Genomic DNA, 22,208 nt, shown 5'->3' with positions numbered 1-22,208 from the left:
TTAGGAGCTTCCCATAAAGACAAAGCAGCACATGTCTGTGAGACTGTCTGAACCCAATTTTTGGCTGAAAGTAACTATTTTTCTGAGCAGCAACAGCAAATTGTGGTGTCAGTGTGCTAACGTGACCCAGTGAATGATTTTCCTAACTGCCATCCTGCTGGAGAGCAGAGATTGAAAGCCAGTGTTCCTCCAGGTGCAGGACCAGATCTCAGTTAGAGTAAATCATCCCAGCTGCACTTCAACAGAGCAATGTGCTTTACTGGTTCACTGAGGCAAAGGATGATATCCGCAATGTTTTGTAAAGACGATTTCATAAACTCGGATCATTAGGGATCATTTTCCTACAGTTTGCCTAAAAATCTGAGATTGTATAATGCAAAGAGACAAAGTATAATTTCTATTCAATAAAGGTTGCGCAATTTGTGCATTCCACAGTTCAGAAAACAGATCGTTTGCCAGGGAATCCTAAATAAAATTCCCACTGATCTAAATGGAGAGCTCCAATATTAACAAAAATCACTGAAGGTTTACCAAAATATGTCTGCAATCTAAAATGTGACTGGATTAACACATAATTTTGGAATAGGCCGCAGGAAAATGAGATATTGGAAATTATTTTTCTATCACTGAGTTTACTTTGATATATCATCACTGACTTGTTAGGAGTCACGTAGGCAAGGACTTGCACAAAGTTTGGAGCTAGTAATCATAGAGTCCTAGAATCTTTGAATGGTCTGGGTTGGAAGCAACCTTATACACCATCTAGTTCCAACCTCCCTGCCATGGGCAGGGACACCTTTCACTAGACTGGGTTGCTCAGAGCCCCATCCAGCCTGGCCTTGAACACTTCCAGGGATGGGGCTAATGGGGAGAATAATATCCTTAATACTGCTATTGCTTCTCCTATTGAAGAGCTCTAACTCAGCTTCCCATATACAACAAATGGAAAATAATATTCCAGCACAGTATTACACACATCATTATCTAACACACAGGTAGAGCATAACTCAAAGGATCACAATGCCATTGAATATGCTTGGAAAAATGTCAACACTTGGAATAGCCCCAATGAAGTCAACAGGTTACCAACCATAGATCAATTTCAGCAAAAAGTGAATGTGACTGAGCACACCTCTGACTCAAGAGCAGAAGCTAGGCCTTCTCTTCCCAGATTTTTCCATGATTGCCTCCACCTTGCTGCCTCCTTTTCCATCCTTTAGATAGAGCACAGGAAGGGTTTGAAACAGCCTTCTCTCATTTTCTCATGAAATGGCTGCATATTTTGTGAAAGACAAAGAAACGCTGCAGATTTGAATGCAGTTTCTTGAATACTAAGACCTGAGCATGACCGACTCAGTATTCTGAATTACATATTCAACACGGGGACAACAAACGTTTTAAAATAATTGAGAGACAATATCACACATTTCTACGAATGCAAGAACACTTCCATCTCTTGTTTTTGGTTCCAAGAGTTAAAAGGAAGTAAAGGAATAAATACAGATTGCAGGTGTCTCTCCTGCTGCCCTACACAAAACACATCCAAGCATTTGCAAACTTCTACGTAATATTGCAAGCACATTGGCCTAGACCCTTGGCTCAGTTAATGGGGGGATGTGCTTTATATCAGCAAGCATCTTGTCTGTTACATATCACTGACAACTATTTCTACAACAAGTACCAGCACAATGTGGACAAACAAGGAACTTCCTCTCATCTTGGCAGCTGGAACAAATGCATTTGACCTCCCACCCTTGGGAAGAGACTCGGTTCTCATTGTAGCTCCAGCTCTGCCAGTACACCTTCGTGCTCACTAACTTGGACACTGTCTCTTCTCAGAAAAGCAGCTCATCAGCAAGCCCAGCTGCATCCACCACCCTCCCGAGGACTATAACAGTAGCTTTATTTCCATGCTATAAGAAAAGATGTTCCCACAAAGGGGACATCATTCCCAAACCACAGTGATAAAAAGAAGCTGGAGCAACATGCACAAATTTGAATTCATTTAAAAGCAAGAGGGATGGAAACTGGAGGAAAACTCAAGCTCAGACCCTTCCTGATTAGTCTCAAATCTCTTCCTGGGTGTCAAAATTTACCCCACTTGGATAAAACAGTTCATACAGACTGTTGGAACAGCTGGCTTCTCTAGTGTCAACATGTCCTTTCTGGAGGCAAGATCGAGTATCCACAATGCCCAAGCCCCTCAGGAACCTGGTTAATGCTAATTTAGTCAGCCATTTCCTTCAGAAGACCTTGGTCTAAATGCAATTACCCTGCAAAGAAGTTAAGTGGTACTGCTAAGATGCTCAGCTCTGCTAGAAGGTCTCCCAATACATTTACATAAAATTATCTCTCATGTTAATAGAAGAGATTTATTCCATCAGTCCAGGAATGCTAGCTCAGAGTGTTTTCCGCAGTTGAACAAAATTGGATTTCTCGTAGCCGGAGCTTCATCGTTCCATTAAATTATTAACAGATTTAATGTATTGCCTCTGTTTCTTGGTTTGTTTTTGGTTTTGTTTATTTGTTTGTTTTTGTTTTGTTTTGTTTCCTTCACTACTGTTACATGAGGCTGTATGGATTCTTGTTTTATAAGGAAAATCCGTCTCAATTTTTCCTCTTCTTTAATTACACTTTTCCATTTTTTTAATTTGTCCATAGAAGTTTGTCTGAAAGACCAAATCATTGTCAAAATGCTCTCTAGGATGCCAGATGGTGTATCAGACAATTTTACACTGTTGCTTTGTGAAGTCATTCTTTATTCCTAAGAAAATTAAATTAAGTCTTTCTGGTAAGATCTGGGCCACAGTGGCAAAACGTACAGGGGTGCACTGATGCCTTTACGTTCCCACTGCTCAGATACAAATAAAGTTTGACAAGCTGTCAAGAAAATTCAAGCAGACAAAACCAGCCTTAGAACAGAAGCCAGAAAAGTAAATTCCACAGAAGTCATTTCACATTGTGGCAGCACATTAAAGATTTCTCTTTAATACTAACTCTGATCCAGTGTTTCACAACTTAGACATTGGTCTTTCCAATACTCCTTACTCAAAGATGTTTTCTGCTGACACTGTGCTTGCCATTAGGAAAAAAGAGAAAAATACTGCTTCTGCTAGGCATTTTTCACTGGGAAAATTCCATGCATCCTAACCCCCACTTTTTCTGCAAGAAATGTATATTCTTTCCTTGACTGAGGATAAGTGCCATGGGAAATCTCACCCTGATGAATTTCTGCTGCTTCTCAAAATATTTCTGACATAACTCATTGTGCCTTCTCCTTTAAAGGTTTCAGATGTGTGGAAATGGTCTTCATGACTGCTTAGCCATCTTCAGCCAAGTTATTAATAATATGTATTTTAATTTGACACTATAAATCTCTTTGACCTTACCACTTCCATATTTTATTGGTATATATAAATATACACACACATATAGAGGATTTATCTTTCTGCTCTGGATAAAACTTCAACAGAGCACCATAGAACAAAAATCTAGAAAGTTATAGTTCATTGGGAAGAATGTTATTAATGAAATTAGATGATCTCAGTTTCATTTCTTCCTCTGCTCCAGCCTTTCTGTGTGACACTGGTCATGTCATCTAGTCTGTATGTGTCTCTGTACTTCACCTGCAAAACAACAGTCCTCTGCTTATTGATGCCTTTGAGTTTTTAGGATTTTTAGCTTTTTGTAGATTTTAATGTAGCTGGAGTTTTCCTTCACTTTAGACTGTTACTTTCTTACTGTTTGTGTGTCACATTCCTGAAGCTTTGGTTTAACTGTCTTTTAACCATCTTTTCAAGGCAATAGATATTCACCAAGAACATTCCGTTGCATTCTGTTGGGATGTGCACCTGGACCGAAACAACAAGAGATATGGTAGACAAAACAAGATAGAAGGCCCAGGACCATTGGAGGGACTCCAGTGGGGCAGGGTACCAGGGCAAAAGGGGTCTTAGGATTGGCTGTCCCTATTAGATATGATAATTAGTAAAGATATAAAAGTGTAAGAATTCTGTATGTGGGGGTGTGCACCTTTCATACTCTGTGGCCAGAAGGCCTTCAATAAAAGAGCTGTTCTCTATCTTATCTAATTTGCCTGGAGAGTTTTTTCTCCCAAAGATTTTAGACATCATTATAGAGACATAAGAAGAATAATTGTAATAACCTGATAATCCCTTGTGTAGGGATTTTACATTCTCATGGAACCTCATCTGTGATACACTTAGGCTGATAAGTGCCTATAAATACAATCATTTGGTACAATCTCCTGGCTTTAGCTGCTGTGGCCATTTTGCTTGAGAATAACAGGATGAAGCAAAATGTACCTCGTTCATTTTGAGTTGAATGCACCTGTCTCAGGTTAAACAACCTCAGGGCAGTCTAGTACCAGGATAGATAGAAAACCTGGTATAATGCCAAGGTAAAAGCTAAGGGCATCATGATCAAACACATGGACACAGAGAAAATGCCTGAGCTGGTAGCTGAAGGACAAAAGAAGAAAAGGAAAGATCAGAACATGCAGACGTTTAAGTTCATTGCTTGTGGCAGTATTTCCCTCAAAAGCTGTCTGTAAAAACAGCCTTGCCCATTTGCCTTTTAACTGTGAAGAAAAACCTCCTGACAGTCTTCCCTTGAATTGAAGTCAATCCCTGTCTGGCTCTTTTGGTTCAGTTTAGTTTTAGGAAAAGCTTAAACTTGAAACCTATGTACTGTTCTTAGCTGCCATCTGAATTAAGGGATTAAGGTTAGGAAAAAGAATGCAAATGATCCTGCTGAAGGTTTCCTTGTTAAAAAAGAAAAAAAAAGCACACATATAGAAAAAGAAAATTAAAAGAGTAGTTATCCAGAAAGACCCCCACGCTACCACAGATAGCACAAGTGAGTTTCTGAAAGGGTTTGGCATGTGTTGGGCAGCTGGGATACAAATCCTGCTGGATTTAGTAGGGCCTGGTGCATTAGGACATGAGGTAATGGTTTTAAACTGAAAGAGGGTAGATTCAGACTAAATTCAAGGAAGAAGTAGTTTACAATAAGGGTGTTAAAACACTAGCAAAGGTTGTGTGGAGAGGTGCTGGCTGCCCCATGCCTGGAAATATTCAAGGTCAGGCTGTATGGGGCTTTAAGTAACCTAATCCAGTTGAAAATATCCCTGCTCATGGCAAGGGGGTTGGATGATGGCCTTTAAAAATCCCTTTCACCCCAAACCATTGTATATCTGAATAATTGATTAGGCTAATCTGAGGAGTTCACAGTAAGGGAAGCACCAGAATGCCCACGTCAATCTGACAAAGGGATTAACGTTTGACCATATCCGAGATAGGGACTTGCTAAAGTGGCACTGACAGACATGGTTTACGACAGATCCTGCCACTCAGCTTTGTGAGGAGCTGATGGAACAAGGACCCCGGAGAATGTGTCATGCAGAGCAAAGTTTATAAGAGCTCTGAATAGGCTCAGTAAAAGAAAGTCAGTTCTAAATTGTTTGCAGCAAGAAACAGTACCTGGTCTGTTTGTTTAACTTACTCAGTGAACCTATTTATAAGGTCCCATCACTGAAGGATCAAGAGATGAGGATGATTTTTGGACATAGTCCTCAGTTGTTAATCTTTCCCAAGAAGCCTTCCACAGCCTTTTAGATATTCCACAATACATACAGTAAAGCTGAGTGAATGAAAAGCCCCAATGGAAACCCATTACTTAAATTGTTAAAGGACAGGGAAAACACTGCATAATGCTTGGATACTTTTATAAATGTGGCTAATGAAGTTGGTATTTGAAATTAAAAAGCAAAGTGCTTATTAATCAATATAATAACACCTCTAGATGCAGATTCTATTCTTGTTGCTCTTTAGACCTGGTCTAACTTGACAGTATCAAACCAGTGGACCCTCTTCATCTGCTGTTTTTAGTATCCATGCAAGGGCTTGGTTTTGTGACCAGCTGTTGTCCAGTTTCTCAGGCTCCCCACTGCTCCACGAAGACTTACAAACTGATAGTTCTTAAGTATCACCTTGGTCATCATCTTTTTTCAGCAATATTAGTGACTGCTAGTTGTAGTTCCTCCATAAGGAAAAGAAGGTATCTTTATTGCATGACAGTTCAATAACAAAATGTACTGTCTTTTGAGGACCACCTACCACTTATAGAAAACCCATGATGGAATGATCATCACTCTCAAAAGAATTCCGTTGGCTCCTTTTCTGAAAGGTTCAGGTCCTTATTGCTTTGAAAACTTCTCCCAAGAATTGAACCTTATTCACCTTCTTGATGTATGTCCTTTTTCTCTTTATAAAAGCACAATCTTCCTCTTTGATCTGCCAAACAAGCTGGCCAGTGCTGCAAAGACATCCCATTCCTGCCAGCCAAAGCATCTTGTGTCTACCTCTATGCCTCATTGACTCGCTATTTTTACATCCCAAGACTTTTCAGCTGAGCTATAATGGGAAGGTGGGAGGATAAGGGATATGCGAAGGCTACTCAGCAGAGGAAAAGACACTGATGATGTCTGGGAAATAATAAAACTGGCTCCAACTATACTATTTAAATGAAAGTATTTTAGAACAGAGTTTTATAGGAAATGCAGCACATAATAAAGTTGGGCTGTGCTTTACTGCAGAGTTTCAGTGAAGAATCCTTTTATTCCCAATGTGGTTGACTAATGCTTTAAAAGTTGATGATTCCCTCCTTTTCTTCAGTACAACCAAAGAAACACTCTTGCTTTGCATAAGATATCAAAGAAAAAGAATCACACTCATACTTTTTTAGGTCTGTTCAATCCAAGTCAAGTGTCCAGTAGCACGTAAGGTGCAAGATAATTTTTCCACCTAATACTGAATTATGCTCATTCATATTTTTTCAGAAATGATCCTATAACCATTATTTCTGTGAGAGGTAAAGACTTTATGCTGCAATAACTTTCAGAGATGAATAATGTATTCATGCCAAGTCTTCACTAAAAATGTCTGCAGAACTTAGCAGTTCTGCCTTATTACAGTATTTTACATCTGGTATTTATTTGGTAAGCTATGGCCACATATTCAGCTCTGCAGAAGAACAAGAATAAAAGCACTTCTTTCCACTGAATCTGAGGCATCATGAAAGCAAAACTGAGCAGAAGAGAAGGAAAAAGACATTATTTCCAGGTTAATTATAAAATGAGCCCTGAAAGTTCTTTAACTACATATAAGATGTCTGATAGCTTTGTAATGATCCAAAAGAATTAGGAAAAATTATTCAATAAAATATATAAGATTTTATGTTTGTGATTTTAAAACTGCTTTCTTATGTAGTGGGTTTTAACCAATTTAGGAAATAAATGTCACACTTTAAGGACAGACTCTTCCTGATAGGGCCGCTCTTTTTTCACAGGAAAGTACCTTGAATACTGAATAAATATTAATCAAGTATCTATATGCAGATTCAAGAGAATCAGCACCTACAGCATAGTTTAGACTCCTAAATCCAAAAGTGCATGTCAGCACCTCTGTAATCCAGGAGGTACTTAGCTCATTAGGGGTTTTTTTTTCGAAGCCCGAAAGCTTTGAAGGCTTGAAATTTGTCTTCTGCATACTCCAAGAGCTCCTTGGGGGACATGTATCACTTGAGACCTTTTAATTCCAGGTACAGGATGGTGCAGCATCTCTATCAGCTGTCTTGCCAGACCCTGGAAGCATGCCCAAATCACACTAGGAAGATCCTACTCAGGAGTTTGTGCTTGGTAATAAATATTCGATGTTTTTAAAATATTTGTTAAAACTGCACCCAAGTTTCTCTAATAACTGTACACAGGACTTACAGAATCATTGAATCATTAGGGTTGGAAAAGACCTATTAGATTATTGAGTCCAATCAACTTCCTCCTATGCCACTTGTGAAAGAGGAATATAATTACATCATGATTACACTATCTACACTACAGAAAAAACATAAATATGGACAGGAATTTTGCTTTCATTAAGTCCAAATTCCATAAAGTTCAAGTAAGTAGCTGCACATATTGCATTAGTTTACTGTAGAGAAATAATGCCATGCTCAACTAAAAGTCACTTTAAGATGAAATAATGCCATGCTATATAATTGAAATCAAATTAAAAGAAAAACATTGGAAAGAAAATATATATGCCCTGTACACTGAAAAGGTAAGTTTTAACAATATGCTTTCCTCTTAGAAGGAATAATTACCAAAATAAAAATCAGTAAATATTTTACAATTCCTTGTTATTCTATATTTCATAAAGCTATGATTTGCAGCTAATAAGCAGTTCATTTAAACAGAAAACAACAAAAGCAGAATGATGCCTTTGGAAGACAATAATGCTGGGAAGGAGAGGGTTTGAAGAGGTGCTGTGTTGGCTTGGTATAAATATGGAAAAATTTGACCCTGCTTTCATCAGTGTAGGTACCATGCTGTGCCACAAGTGCTCACCCTCAGGAATGCTGGATTCTGTCTAATATCTATGACACAGTCTTAAACAGATGCAGAATTCCAAACTGTCCTAACCTGTGGAGCTGCTGAGCTCCACAAGCTCCTTCATCGCCTCTGCATGCCTGTGCTCAGTGGGTGCATCTGATCCAAAGCATTTCCTGCCGCCCAAGGGAGCTGCATCTGGCTGGAGTTGGGCCAGAGCCATGGCCTGGACTAGTCAACTCAGGAGAAACCATCAGGATAAAGCCACACCTGGTAAGTTTGGGGTTTTTGACTTCTAACTTTGTCTTCAACTAGAAAAGAAGTGTTTCTTATGTCACTGTATCAAAGTCATACTTTTCTTGAGAAAAAAATACAGAAAAGAACACTTTGGTTTCCCTGGCAAGGAACCTCAGAAAGATCTGCTTAGGTGAACCCACAGTCCTCAAGGTGTTGGAAGAAATGTGAGAAAGGAAAAGAGAAGGTGCTTTCAATGTCTTCATAGAATCATAGAACAGCAAGGGTTGGAAGGGGTCTTACAGATCTTATAGTTCCAAGCCCCCTACCATGGGCAGGACACTTTCTACTAGACAAGGCTGCTCAAAGCCCCATCCAGCCTGGCCTTGAACACTTCCACGGATGGGGCAGCCACAGCTTCTCTCAGCAAACTCCTTTAAGGATACTAAGATAACATAGCAATATTCTTCCAAAACACTTAGAACTGAGCCAGATGGGCTACCAAAACATTTTGAAAAAGCATTTCGATCCTCCCCTATTTTCTTAGCTGTTCTTTGGCCATGATCAATGCTCAGTATTTTGGCTTGATGGAGTTTGGGATAGATGCAGTTCAACTCTGCCAAAAAACCCCCATACATTTATTTATTTATAGTAAAATAGTGCACACAGGCATTTATAGCATACCTGTCTCTCTGAGCTTCTAACAGTGCTGTGTAACCCTCCCCACCTGGATCAGTAAGGTACGTTGTACTGCCTCGCACACAGAGGGGACACAGGAAGGAGTGACATGTTTACAGACACCTTGTCACTCAGTAGTAGAAAAAACTATGAAAAGTCTATTCTGATCAGAATTTTAAATCAGGAAAACTAACTACTTTTTGTATGTAGACTACTGACCTGAGGGCAATCAGGGACTATTCTTGCAGCTGATATCAGATGCTGCTCTATGATATTTCATTATAACTCAGATGGTTATTTCTAGGTGCCCAAGTAATCAGTACAGGTTAATACTGCTGTCAGCAAATAGATATACACAACTTGTCCCAAAAAAGAAGGGGTATAAAACACACTTACTTAAAAATCACCTGATTTCATTTCAGATTTTATTTACAAAAGTGCCAATTCTGCACTGGTTGTCTGAGGTACTTTAGCCTGTGCCAACACCATAAAAGATTCTGTGGATCAGGACTTTAGCCTATTCTTGCCATTTTCTGACACTGTCCCTCAGAAGAGAATAAATATATCAGATGTCCTACTTTAAAGTCAACAACTTGACACCACTGCATCTTGTGCTGCTCCTTATGGTGATGGACAACTAAGAATGGCTTAAAAACAACAAAGCAAACAGCAAGAGTAAGTGGTTTCAAAATCAATACAAGAACGATCAAGTAGTGGAAGAGTACTTGTTATCTGTTCATCAAAATGATGTGAAAAGACATTCTGTGCATTCGGAATTTAATTTAGCTACTTGCTTTATCATCATAAACACTCATTTCAATATAGGCAATGATTATTTTTTCTTCCCAAACATGAATAATATATAATTGCTGGTATTTGGGAAGAGACAAGGTCTTTACCTTTATCCATCAGGGTAATTTATCATTGTCTTTCTTTTTCCCTTGCAGTGGTGAGAGAGCTTGTCAGCTCAGCTTGTTCTTAAAAAGCTGGAGTGTAATTCAATAATAAATTCACTCAAAGGCTAGCTGTCATGAGACATTCATTTATTTGTATCCATTAGGTGATCTGCGCTGCTGTTCTCTCTGAAGAGTGGCTAAGCTGCATTTTGAAGCCCAGGAAATACATTGCAGAGATATTCAGTCTTCTTTCTTCACACTGCTGCTGCTTCTACACAGGCTGCACAGGGATGCAAATGTGCCAAGGTTCCCCCTGGGTGATAATCAGCCAGCCATGACCTAGTAAAGCCCTCAGGAGTAGACCATAATTCCTGACCTGAATGATGAGTGTGCCTGTGCCACAGGTGCCTATGCAGGATACCAAACACACAGGACGCAGAGATCCATGTCACTTCTGTGGTGCCTGCTCATGGAGCAGCTCACAGCAAGTGGCATGGACCCAACTCCAACCCTACCCCATAAGGATGACAGTGTTGGGACAGGAAGACATACGACGTTCCATGCCCAGCAATCTACAGTCCTGATCTACACCAAGAAGGAGATGGCTTCATGAACCACCACAGCAGCAATGGGAGAGGGTTGTCCTAAGGCAGGATGCTGGAGCCCTTCATAAGAACAGCTCTCTCCTGTCAGACAAACTTTTAAGCCAGCAGCTGGAAGGAGAGACGAGAACAGTTCATCTTGCCCCCAGCTGCTGCTGTGATCTGCATGGAGACACTGAGCAGTTTCATGGATAACAGGGATATTATCACCTGTCTGTTGTAAAAGCAACTAGAGGAGATTCAACAGCAAGAATACTACTGAAGAAAGGGCATATCCACACATGCAAATATAGGCAGTCCTGTTTGCCCAGACTAATTGGGTCCCAGATGGTCCCAGTCCATGCTCCTCCATGTATCAGTCACTGACCACTGCTGAAGCACCCTCACTTCCAGGGTGATAAGAGGCAGCTGTTCAAAGGTCCAGCTTTCTAGGTGGTGAAACAGGCAGTTGAAATTACGAAGAGAAGCCAAATAAGCAGAAAACCCTTGCAGTGGTCGAGTTTATCCAGATCTATAGGATCTTTTAAGAACAGGAACACACAATGTCTTTTAAGATCCCAAAAGAGTAATGGCATTTTTAACAACTCTGATAAGCCTGGACTTTATGCTGTTCCAGGGGAAAATATGCTTTCTGTTGAGGTCCTTCACTGTTACTTGCAATCACTCTTGTGAATCAAGATACTTAACTTGAGAGATGCAATACAATCGCAGCTTGAGGTGACATATCTGTAGACCATATTTAGTAGCACACATCCAATGCTGCTAATTTGAGAATGGCAACCTCATAAATCGCTACCTCTGTATAATCCTTTGTGTTAACTTAAATGCAACAAGGAGCCCCATTTATTAGTTCCACTGCTTTTAATGAAATGCAATCATTAAAACCATTCCTATTGATCTGAATCCTTGCATTCTCTCACATACCAGATAAACACTTCTGCTAGCCAGTGCTCCTTTTGAATCTCAAATGCCTGTAACTCCTGTAGGAGTTTATGTGACCTTAAATGACACAGTCTTTCTGTTGGTCCTCTGCTGGCACTCTCACAAACAAATTAGAAATTCCCACTATTTTCCCCCAGCTCTGTGTGCTGTTGAATATAAGCAGCCTTCAAAGAGAAGCTTCAGTTTTTTGAGTTTTTTATCGCACATGTATGAATATTTCTATGGTTCATTAGCTGTATGGAAAGTTCATTAAACACAGACATGTGCCTACCAAAACTCTCTACCTATCAGAATGGATACACATGGACCTGATATCAGAGTCCTCTGTGGAAATGATGAGGAATTGCAGCCCTAGATATATCAGAAAAATGAAATTATAAGCATAATGTATTTTATATTCTGAAGCCTGATTTTACAGCAACAAATCACAACAACTGACAGCAGAGAATTCACTGTGCTAACATTTAGTCCAGAGTCTGGACTGTTCAGTATCCAGTACCTGGGATCTTCAGAATGCTGATGAAGGACAACAGTTTGTAACACAATGAGTGTTTGTTTATAGTCTGAATCACTGTTGTTAGCTTTCTTGGACCCTGAAGGCCTTGGAAGCAAGAAATATCAGGGAAACTATCACATCAGGCCAATTCCCTGACACTGCTGTGCTTTGTGTCTGAGATCAGCCTGTAGAGTACCAAAAAAGGCCATATATGGGAGGTAGTGGTACCCAAGGGATGCTGTCAATGTCCCTTCACAAAAGGTTGGATCTAGAAGGGCCTCAGAGGCCTGTTGAGATGTAAGTGCTGAAATAAATACCCATACAAACATGAGGGTTGTATATTTTCAGTTCCAACCTATTAACTGCTGTGTGTGGGAAAGCTGAAAGCAAGCAGTTCATGACTGGGTGAAATTCAACAGAGTCCAAACTTAAGTGTTGAGAGCTATCTCTGGGATCAAGGTCACTACTTCTGAAAGGCAATACTCAGGGCAGACACTGGTCTAAGAATCTCACATCCCAGGTGCCCTGCTATAAGCACATGATTTCAAGGGATGACTGACCCTGACAGCCAGGAATGTACTGCAGTCACAGAAGTGAACTTTCTAAGTTTTCTTTCCCAGTTCCTGTTTGTTGATGCTCATTGCATGGTAAAGAATGTATCGGTGTTAAAACCAATCTATATTCAAGCTGATTCTTTGTATTGCAAATCACTCTAATAGTCCTCCCTAGGTGTTGTGATTTTCCTCAGTTCTTTTGAAGTCTCTAATAGTCACACAATAGATTGCAAATACCATTCTAGTTTCCTTCCCTTTGGCTCTGTCAGTGGAAGAAGATCTGTCACTGCTGTTTAGGACATACTTGTGGTCAATGTCAGTCATTTGAACAAGAATAGCCCTGCTGAACAGCCCTGCCTTTCACTCCTTGAAATAAGAAAACTCAAGAAAGATGCAACTGCCCATATGGGTTGGGAGTGAAGCATCTTGTCTTACTGGCTGGCAGGAAATTGTAGATGAGGAGACAGTCAGTAGAACTACATCAGCCAGAAAATTCTTCGGATATCTACTTCACTTAAACAATTTCCATGTTTTGCATCTTGCTGGCATTCCATGTCTTAAAATGACCAAGTGGCTTATGCTTTACCACTTACTGAATCAAACCCAAAATTCACTTACCCGCCTTCAAAAGGATTGTCTCCTGGGATGACGTGAGTGCTGTCCTTGCCAATCAGGAACTTGATTCGATCATAGAAGGAATGCAAGCTCTGCTGGGAGATGGGGGCTTGTGTCTCCTGGATGATATCCAGGGGGTCTGGGGAGCCCAGGCAAAGCGCATTGACATGGCACAGTGGCTGTAAGCAGCAATCGGGGTCCATGCAATCCACCAGGCCATCTGCAAAAGGGTAAAGAAGATTTTAGAGCAATGGTAATGTGGAGTGCTATAGCCTTCAGGGTGCAAAAACTCTTTCCAACACAGACAAAAGAGAAATGTAGATTTTCACCTACAAAGAGTAAGGCATATTCACGGAAAGTCAAAATAAAGAACCTAAAATACATATTAATAGGTAACATAAATATGCAGTAATATGTAATATATGAAAACTCAGAAATTAGATTAGACTCTAAAAAAAGCATATTTTAGGCTAATTCTAGGATGTGCCATTCCACATCTCAGTCACTGTGATAATTCTAGAGCCCCAAAAGGTTGTTTTGTTTTCTTCTGCCAATATACATATGACTTTTGTACACTGCTCCTATTATTTCCCTGTGCAAATCATAGACACATTGCATCATACCAAAGCTATCAGGTTTGCTTACAGTAGGACTAAATAGTGAATAAAGCCACTGTATCTACCATGGCTGCAGAGAGATCTGTACACACTACCCAGTAAAACAGAATAGAAAGTAAAGAAGATTTTGCTGGGAGGGTTTGATCTCTTTTGACCTTTGTCACATTGATTCCGTACAGGCGCAGAGTAACAGATGACTCAAACTCTCAGGATATAAATCTTGTACTTTGAGCACCACTAAATTAATAATAACAACAATAATAACACTGGACACACATGAAAAAGCTTGCCGAGAGTACGCTAGTAAAATGAGAGTTTGCATATCTGTCAAGCCATCAAACACACCACTTCCCCTCCCACCACCATAGCAACATCCCCCCATTCATTCTGAGATGCCACTGCTCATTGCAAACAGCTTAGGAAAAAACAGTGACAGGAAAAGAAATACAAAAAAAGATCAAAAGAGGTTTGATGAAGCATCACATTTAGCAATAAAAGTTGTTAGCATGCAGTAGAGACAGATCTTTAAATCTGATAAGGGAACTGGATGTTTTTGTTCTGGGGTAATGGGATATGGAGCCCTTCACTTCCAACTCATCAGTTCAAGTAAGACAGTTTGACAGTGAATGAAAATTATTACCATGTGATGGCTGTTCACAGACCTATGTGAAATGAGTGGTTGGTCTCTGTAGTTCCTGGGAGCTCCATATATCAGAAAAACCACCTTTACACCTACTAACTATTTCAGCATAGAGGCAAGAGATGAACATACCAGGAGAGCAATACTGTCCTGAGAGGTAGTTCCCTCCTGAAGTGTGATGAGATTTGGAGTTTTCAGCGTAATGTATTGTTTATTTCAAAGAAGCAGTAAATTAAAACAAGACAGTTTGTCACTGTTACTATTTGTGAGCTTCAGTTTTGTCCCAGTTTCCCCAGTATGAACTAGAAGTTGTTTCTCCAGTATTATTGGTATTACTTTGTATTTACTGTAATATAAATAGGATGGGATCTGATCTGTTATTGTGCTAGTACCTACAATGGCTTACACATCACGGACTTCGATTCTGTTGAGTTATACCTGTTCCATTCTTGGAAGATTTTAGTGCTGTAAGACATCACTGACAACATCATTTGATGTAGTTACCCATACACAGAAAACTGTACAACGAGCCTGGTCGGGATTCCCAGAGCTTCCTGTCTATGAGTAGGTCAAAGTACAATGAGTATCTGCTCCATGTAGATGAGCCCACACACACAGTGAGTCATTTTCACAAGTGCTCTGCACCTGCCATTAATGATAATGGGAGCAGTGTTAGACTAGCAAAGTGCTTTGGGAAATCCCATCTGTTATCCTTACCTCTGTCTCTTCTGATATCTTTACATCTTTATAACCTCTTGCAAAATTGCTAGAAAAAAAATTTCAGCTCACCCATTGGTCTTCCCTCTTGATCACTAGGGATAATGAAAAAGAACTAATCAGGGTTTATTTGCCCATTAAAGAAATTATTTGTTGCAGATGACTAGATCAGTAGGATTCTGGAAAGTCAAGTCTCAGATGGAGTTTGAGAGAACATTCACAGAATACAGACCTGCTTAGATGTAATATGCTTACCTACAGCTACCTACTAAAAAAAAAAAAAGAAACAGAAAAGAAGCAACAAAAAACCACTGTTACTATATCAACTATAGTGTTAAGCAAGATAAAATGTTGTATTTTTCTCCCACACATTAATAGTGTTTTCTAAGGCTACAGACGCTTGGCTGAGAGGGTGGCAAATCAGCTGTACCATACTTCATTACTTTGTCTTTCTTCCACGCATCAGAAATGCGTTTTGGGACCTGAAGCTGCAAGACAGCAAGGAAATATCTTGGAGGAAACTGTAGATAAATGTTTGAAGAACAGATGCAAAAGACAGCATTTTGAACAGGTGGGAATTATGAGGATTCATCTGCAGGTAAGCCTTTCAACTAATGTGTTTTAGGCCTGTGTGGAATAAGTTGGGGATAACTACACCAGAGGCATTTGTCACTGACATCCTATATCCTAAATTTATCAACGTCCTCAAGAGCTGAAATGGCATTTACCTACTCAGCCCCCTCTAATACCAACAACAGTTTCAGGACAAAGCATTTCTTTAGCTTAGGAAATGTAATGGCTATTTTTGTCTGAGTCATGTAGAACAGCAAGAGTTAAGCTACAAATCAGATCATAAATAATGATGTCTCCATCTGAATACAGTTTTCTTGCTTTTTTTATTGTATGGTCCACAAGTCATCCAAGTGGTGCCCTACGGTAAATTGTAAGGTGTTGTCATATAATGACATTGTACAGAGCTATGACTTCTCATGCCCTAAGATGTCTCACTGGATCCATCAGAAAAGTGAGGATAAAGTGACATTTGCAAGAAGCTCCCTACCCACGAAGAGCAAGGTGTCCAGGGACCTGCACGGATTAAGCAAAAATAAAATAAGCACAAAATAAAACGCAGGCTTTAATTGTCCAATCCAACAACAAATGTGAGAAGCCAGCACCAGCAGCAAAGGAAAATATAGCAAGGTATGATCTCACAGAACAATATGAAGTCATAATACAAAACACTTATAAAAGTTAAAAAGCATAAAGTTTTATTTTCCTTAAAACTCATGGCAGATTTTTCAGAGAGGTAACAGAAGGAGGTGAACATGGGATTAATGGCTTTTGCACCCCAACTTTTGCAGCAGCAAGCCAAAGAGACCCATGACCCCCACGTAGATTCGTAACTTCAGTAGCTCCCAGAGTACACGTAGGCTGCAGTGTAAGTTCTTAGTTATGGACACGTTTATACAGCTCTTGGTTTTAAAAAGTGGCAGCTCCCTTATTTACATATACCTATAATATGACCATGGCACTTCAGACCAGAGAACAAATGTGTTGCTTAATTAACTCCATGAAAAGCTTCAAGTCCTGCATAGAGGGATTATGGTAATTCATATGCTTTAGGGTCAAAGAGGCTACTATGATCAACTTATCTGACCTCTTATACCCCCAGGCTGTTGATTTTTTTCCCACCCAGAACTGGATTAAAGCCTGTGTTTTAGAAAGATATCTCATATATCAAAGTCAGCTGATTACAGTGAGTCCACCACCTCCTCCAGTAAGCTATTCAAAATGCTTAATTGCTGCTAGGAAACTGCATCCCATTTCAAGGCTGGATTTCTCTAACTCCAATATCCCATGACTGTGTCTTGTTTTGCCTTTGTCCATAAGGTTAACAATATTTCCTTCTGCCCTGTGTGCTCCAATATCTTTTCCATGTGCAAGTACCTCCACACAGAGCAACAATCCAATCCAAACCTTTTGTTTGAACAGCTGAGGAAGATGAAACTTCCAATTGTAAGGTTTATTTCCCAGCCACTGGACTTTTTTTGGTGTATGACACCCTTTGATCTCTTTACAGTAATTTCACATCTGTTGTTATGTGTGGACACCAACACTGGACACGGCACTATGGCAGCAATACCGGGCACAGAAAAGAGACTACTTCCCAACTTTTGGGTTTTTATACTTTTAAGGTTCACAGTAGAGTTTTTGCAACAGCCTTGCACAAAGAACTCATGTTGAAACAATCATCTTTAGTGACCTCGAAATCCCCATTTTGAGTCATTGCTTCTCAAGAGTCTCCCAATCCACCTGTATAACATCCTTTCTTTGTTCCCAGGGCTATCCTGCATTTTGCTGCATTAAGACACGTTTTGTTTGACTGTGACCTTGTAGCGATGTGAGTTAGATCACTCTATACCAAAATGATCTGGGTACATTATTTACCACCATATTGAGCTTTAGGTGACCTGAAGATTTTACCAGGAGAGATTTAAACTACATTCTAAGACAATAATGAAAATGCTGAGTAGGGCTGAATACAACAACCAGTTCCAAGGGATCCCTTCAGAAACAGCTTCAATCATGGATGCCTTTCAATTAACATAGTAATTCAGAGTTCTGTCACTGAGCCAGATTTTAAGACATTTCTTGTGTTCCTTATTTCCATGCATAGGAGTTTTTACATCTTAGAGACTTTTTATGCATCCTATATACATATACATGTCCTTTTGGCAGTCCTGCCAAAAACAAAACAAAACCCTTCTCTCAGACTTCCTTCGCACCTTTTGCAATCTCAGAGTTACCATGGGGTGAATCAAACCACTGTTGTTGTGAAAAGGGTATCATTGGCAAGACATTGTCACGTCTGGTAAATAATGTGTTCAATGGTTTGCATCTTTCACTAAGACTCGTAATCATGGAATAAATCAGTCTGGATGGCACCTCTGGAGGTCATCTTGTGAGCCCTGTCTCATTCGCTTCAGAAAGGGACATGAAGGAGAATGGGCTCATGCAGAAAACCTTCCTTTTCTGCCACTGAGGATAAACCAGCTCCAATTTATTCAGCTAATATAAAATTTTAGGGGACCAAGTCGACTTTTATGAGATAATCTGCACTCTGTATACCACTAGTCAGTGAGTTTTACTTCGGGATGACTCATCTAGCTCGAGTCTTGTGGTAGAGTTGCAACATTGTTTTTAGAATGATGCTCTGACTCGTTTTAAAGATTGCAAATCTACCAATCCCATTAGTGAGCTCTTTAAAACACTACCTTAGACTGTAAACTCCCAGGGAGCCAAGACTGTCTTTTTATTTTCTGTTCACAAGACATCTGTTCCAGTCCCAAAGGACTTCGCAGTGTCAGCACAAGCCAATGAAATAACCACAATTCTCATTAAAGGTTTGTATCTGCAATGTATGTTCAGCTTGTCCTCCACAGAAGCATTGCTTCTTGGAAGGGGCTGAACTCTAAAGTTATCTGTGCCTTCTTGGAGTAGGACCTTGGCCTAACAAGTATGACCTTTGCATAATACCAGCTGGAAAACACCTGATATTAACTGACTTTAAACACTCTCACTTATAACTACTGGGACAACTACATTAGATAATGACAGCAGATGGAAATGCTGACCCTACTCAGGAATTTCACAAGATACTCAATATCATAACTGCCTTCCACAAATAGTCACCCAGATGCCAAATTTAAGATGAGCTAAAATTACTTGGCTTTCAAACACTGCTTGTGACCCATCAGTTCCCAAAAATCTTATCTTTTATCAGGTTTACATAGCATGCAAAAAAATACATCCAACCAAACCAAAGCAAAATTTTTAAAATCTGGAGCTACTGGTGTCAGTGTGGAGGACACAGCGTTGTGTCTTGCCTACCTGGAGCTTCAAGTGGGCTGGAGGATCCCTATTTCTGGTATTTGCCACAAAAGAAGTTGCAGGATCCAAGCCAAAAGTAATTTTGTTCTCAAAAATCCAACATATAAACTGAACCTTTTCCAGGCGTGTTATGACACGAATAAGGCTGGAACGGTAAACACCATCAGAGTCACTGGTTACATGGGACATGCTCCTTACCACCTGAGTATGCAGGACTGGGAAGCTGTTGATTAACTAAAGACATTCTGTGACTGTCTTTCTCGCCTGTCAGCCTTCATGTCCAGACTCCCTGACTTCCCTGAATGTTAAAAATGGATTACAATCCTAAGGCACACAACTAGCCACTAACTGATAGGAAAAACTATGTGCTTGTTGAACACTGCTGCTTATTAGGAGAGGCATATCTTTTAGCTTACTTCTAAACTATTCCCTCCCCAGAACAAAAGCTAATTCTCATGTTCACTGCCACTACTATCCTAAAAAATAATTACTCGTCAGCAGCAATGGGGATATTGTTCCTGCATTCCTTGGGTTTTTGCTGCAATTGCTGGATGCAAAGTGCTCACAAATCCAACAGCAGTCTCATTCCTCCTTTGAGTCCTGTGCAGTCTAGATTCCAGGTTCCTCACTTAACCCCACGTGGCACCAATAAGGGGTCAAGGATTAGAGTTTTGTACAGAAGCAAAGGACTGATTTTGAGACACAGCTTCTGCAGTAAACAAGATCAGCCGAGAGCTAACAAAATTTCAAATTAGTTGTGACTTTTCATGGCCCCACAATTGTGTTGGCTGATTTAATGGGCAGTATCTTAGCTGGCTGAGACTGAATAATTGAGCGTTTCTACAGTTATGGATGCTGCAACAAAAATCTGTCATGTTAACATGAACAAAAGAATGCAAATAACGTGCAGCCAGAGGTGTTATTATGTGTTTAAGCAGACTCTGACAGGTGCTGCGTGTCAGGTGCCAGACTGGAACAGGCAGGCCATGGGTAGGGATGGGCCTGTTTATACAGAGAGCGCTCTGTAGACTGTGATGCACATCGGGAGCCCCAGTCAGACAGGCAGTCAGAAGGAGCTGAACTTAAAGAGCCTGATTAGGGTAAATCTGGGAGAGCGTATGTGACAAACTGAAGGATTGTTCCCGCCAAAGACCATGACACTTTTTGCCACTGACTGCAGTGGGAAGAGCAGCTATGAGAAACTGTACTAGGCAAAGCAAAACTAGAAAGTAAAGTAAGAATTAAACCTCATCTTCTCTTAGGAGCATTTCCACTGCCAATAAAAGCATAAAATGCACTGATTATACAAATAATTGTGTCTCTCACCTCATCCAGTTCTTATGTTTCCCTTCCCTTTCTGTGCCATTCATCAGTCAACACTATCACTTTTTGTGGGGACACTGTCTTGTCCTGTGATGCTTTTGGATGAATTACTGGAAGCGTTTGGACAGGAAGGGTTTCAAATGTAGATGCTCAAAGGTAAAGATAACAAGGTGTTAGTCTTGCCCTTGAGCAAATCAGGTTTTAACCTTCCAGTTCTAGTCTAAGCTCTGGTGAAACACAGACTAAAGGAATGGTTTGGTACTTTTGCATAAACACAAATCATTGTTCATGTGAATATTTGTGCTGATGAAGATTTACAGGAGTAATCTTGTTCTGCCCTGAGTTGAGGACCAACACTCAATTTACTTGAACTGGATTTGGGGAATACATAGGTTTTACTACAGTGCTTTGCAGAGAAAAAGCACTATATTCAACAAAAGAGTTGTAGCTTTAGGCTCCCCTGTAGGGAATCAAAGGGGGACAAAACCCAACCATAATGAACAATGGCAACGTGACTATCAGTCCTCTGTCACCATGTTAGCTATTCATGTTCTCTTCTCTCTATCCCACCTGCTCTGTTTTAATTTCACCTGAATAAACTTCTCACTGGTTGTATCCTGGCTATATTAGATTGCTGGCTGCCTGGGAAAGAATTTGCCCTCACATCTTTCTCTAAGTGTTCAGCATATGTTTGGAAGTTTGAAATAATACAGTCATATGAAATAGTAATCATGTATTTGAATTAAAGAATTCCTTGGGCTCTTGTGCAGAAGCTGAGCTCTGCAGGGCTAGTCACTGCAGAAATACTCCGCAAAATGTTTATCCTAATCCAGAGCTACATTCTTGTTTAAAAAAAAATCTAAACAGAAAATGAAGGGAAGTGGAAGGAGGAAATGACAGAAATCACATGATAATCACCATTAGTTGGGCATAAACCAGAGCTATAATAATGTGTTTAGAGTCTACAAGTTCACAGCATCCCTGAAGTCATCATTGCTCTGGAGAGTACAGTTGATGTAGCTGGCTTCATGGGTTTCTTCCTTTCTCCAGGCAGATTTTTAACCAAGGGACTTAGGAATTGCACAGCCAGCAAACAAAACAGGCAATCTAGGATTTGAAGCAATTTCATGAAGCTGAGCAAGGCATGTCAGGGGCCTTCCTAGCTTAGGAGAGATTAACTGTATCCTGGGGTGTGTCAGGCACAGCGTGGCCAGCCAGTTGAGGGAGATGATTTTCCCGCTCTGCTCTGCGCTGGTATGGCCTCACCTTGAATATTGTGTGCAGTTTTGGTCATTGCAATATAAAAAACCATATAAAGCTATTAGACAGAGTCCAATGGAGGGCTACAAAGAATGTGAGGATCTAGATGGAAAACCATATGAGATATGGCTGAGGTCACTTTGTCTGTTCAGCCTGGAGAAGAGGAGGCTAAGGGGAGACCCCATTGCAGTCTACAACTTCCTCACAAGGGGAAGCAGTGGGGCAAGCATTGATCTCTTCTCTGTGGTGACCAGTGACAGGACCCAAGGGAGTGGTCTGAAGTTGTGTCAGGGGAGGTTTAGGTTAGATATTAGGAAAAGATTCTTCACTCAGAGG

The 22,208-nt window shown here is 40.2% G+C and overlaps 1 protein-coding gene across 10 annotated transcripts in view; it reads right to left on the bottom strand.

Moving 5' to 3' along the window:
* The window catches only part of TENM4 (teneurin transmembrane protein 4), a 603,970-nt gene that overhangs the window by 86,388 nt on the left and 495,374 nt on the right, over positions 1–22,208 (bottom strand). For all 10 annotated transcript variants that reach the window (XM_027677557.1, XM_027677560.1, XM_027677561.1 and 7 more), the window contains one exon: positions 13,428–13,644. In XM_027677557.1, the coding sequence (XP_027533358.1) occupies positions 13,428–13,644 (217 nt within the window). The remainder of the gene's footprint in view (positions 1–13,427; positions 13,645–22,208) is intronic.

This window comes from Neopelma chrysocephalum, unplaced genomic scaffold, assembly GCF_003984885.1.
Source record: "Neopelma chrysocephalum unplaced genomic scaffold, ASM398488v2 Primary Assembly neopelma1_43, whole genome shotgun sequence".
Lineage (NCBI taxonomy): Eukaryota > Metazoa > Chordata > Aves > Passeriformes > Pipridae > Neopelma > Neopelma chrysocephalum.
This window is presented reverse-complemented; position numbering and strand designations above follow the sequence as displayed.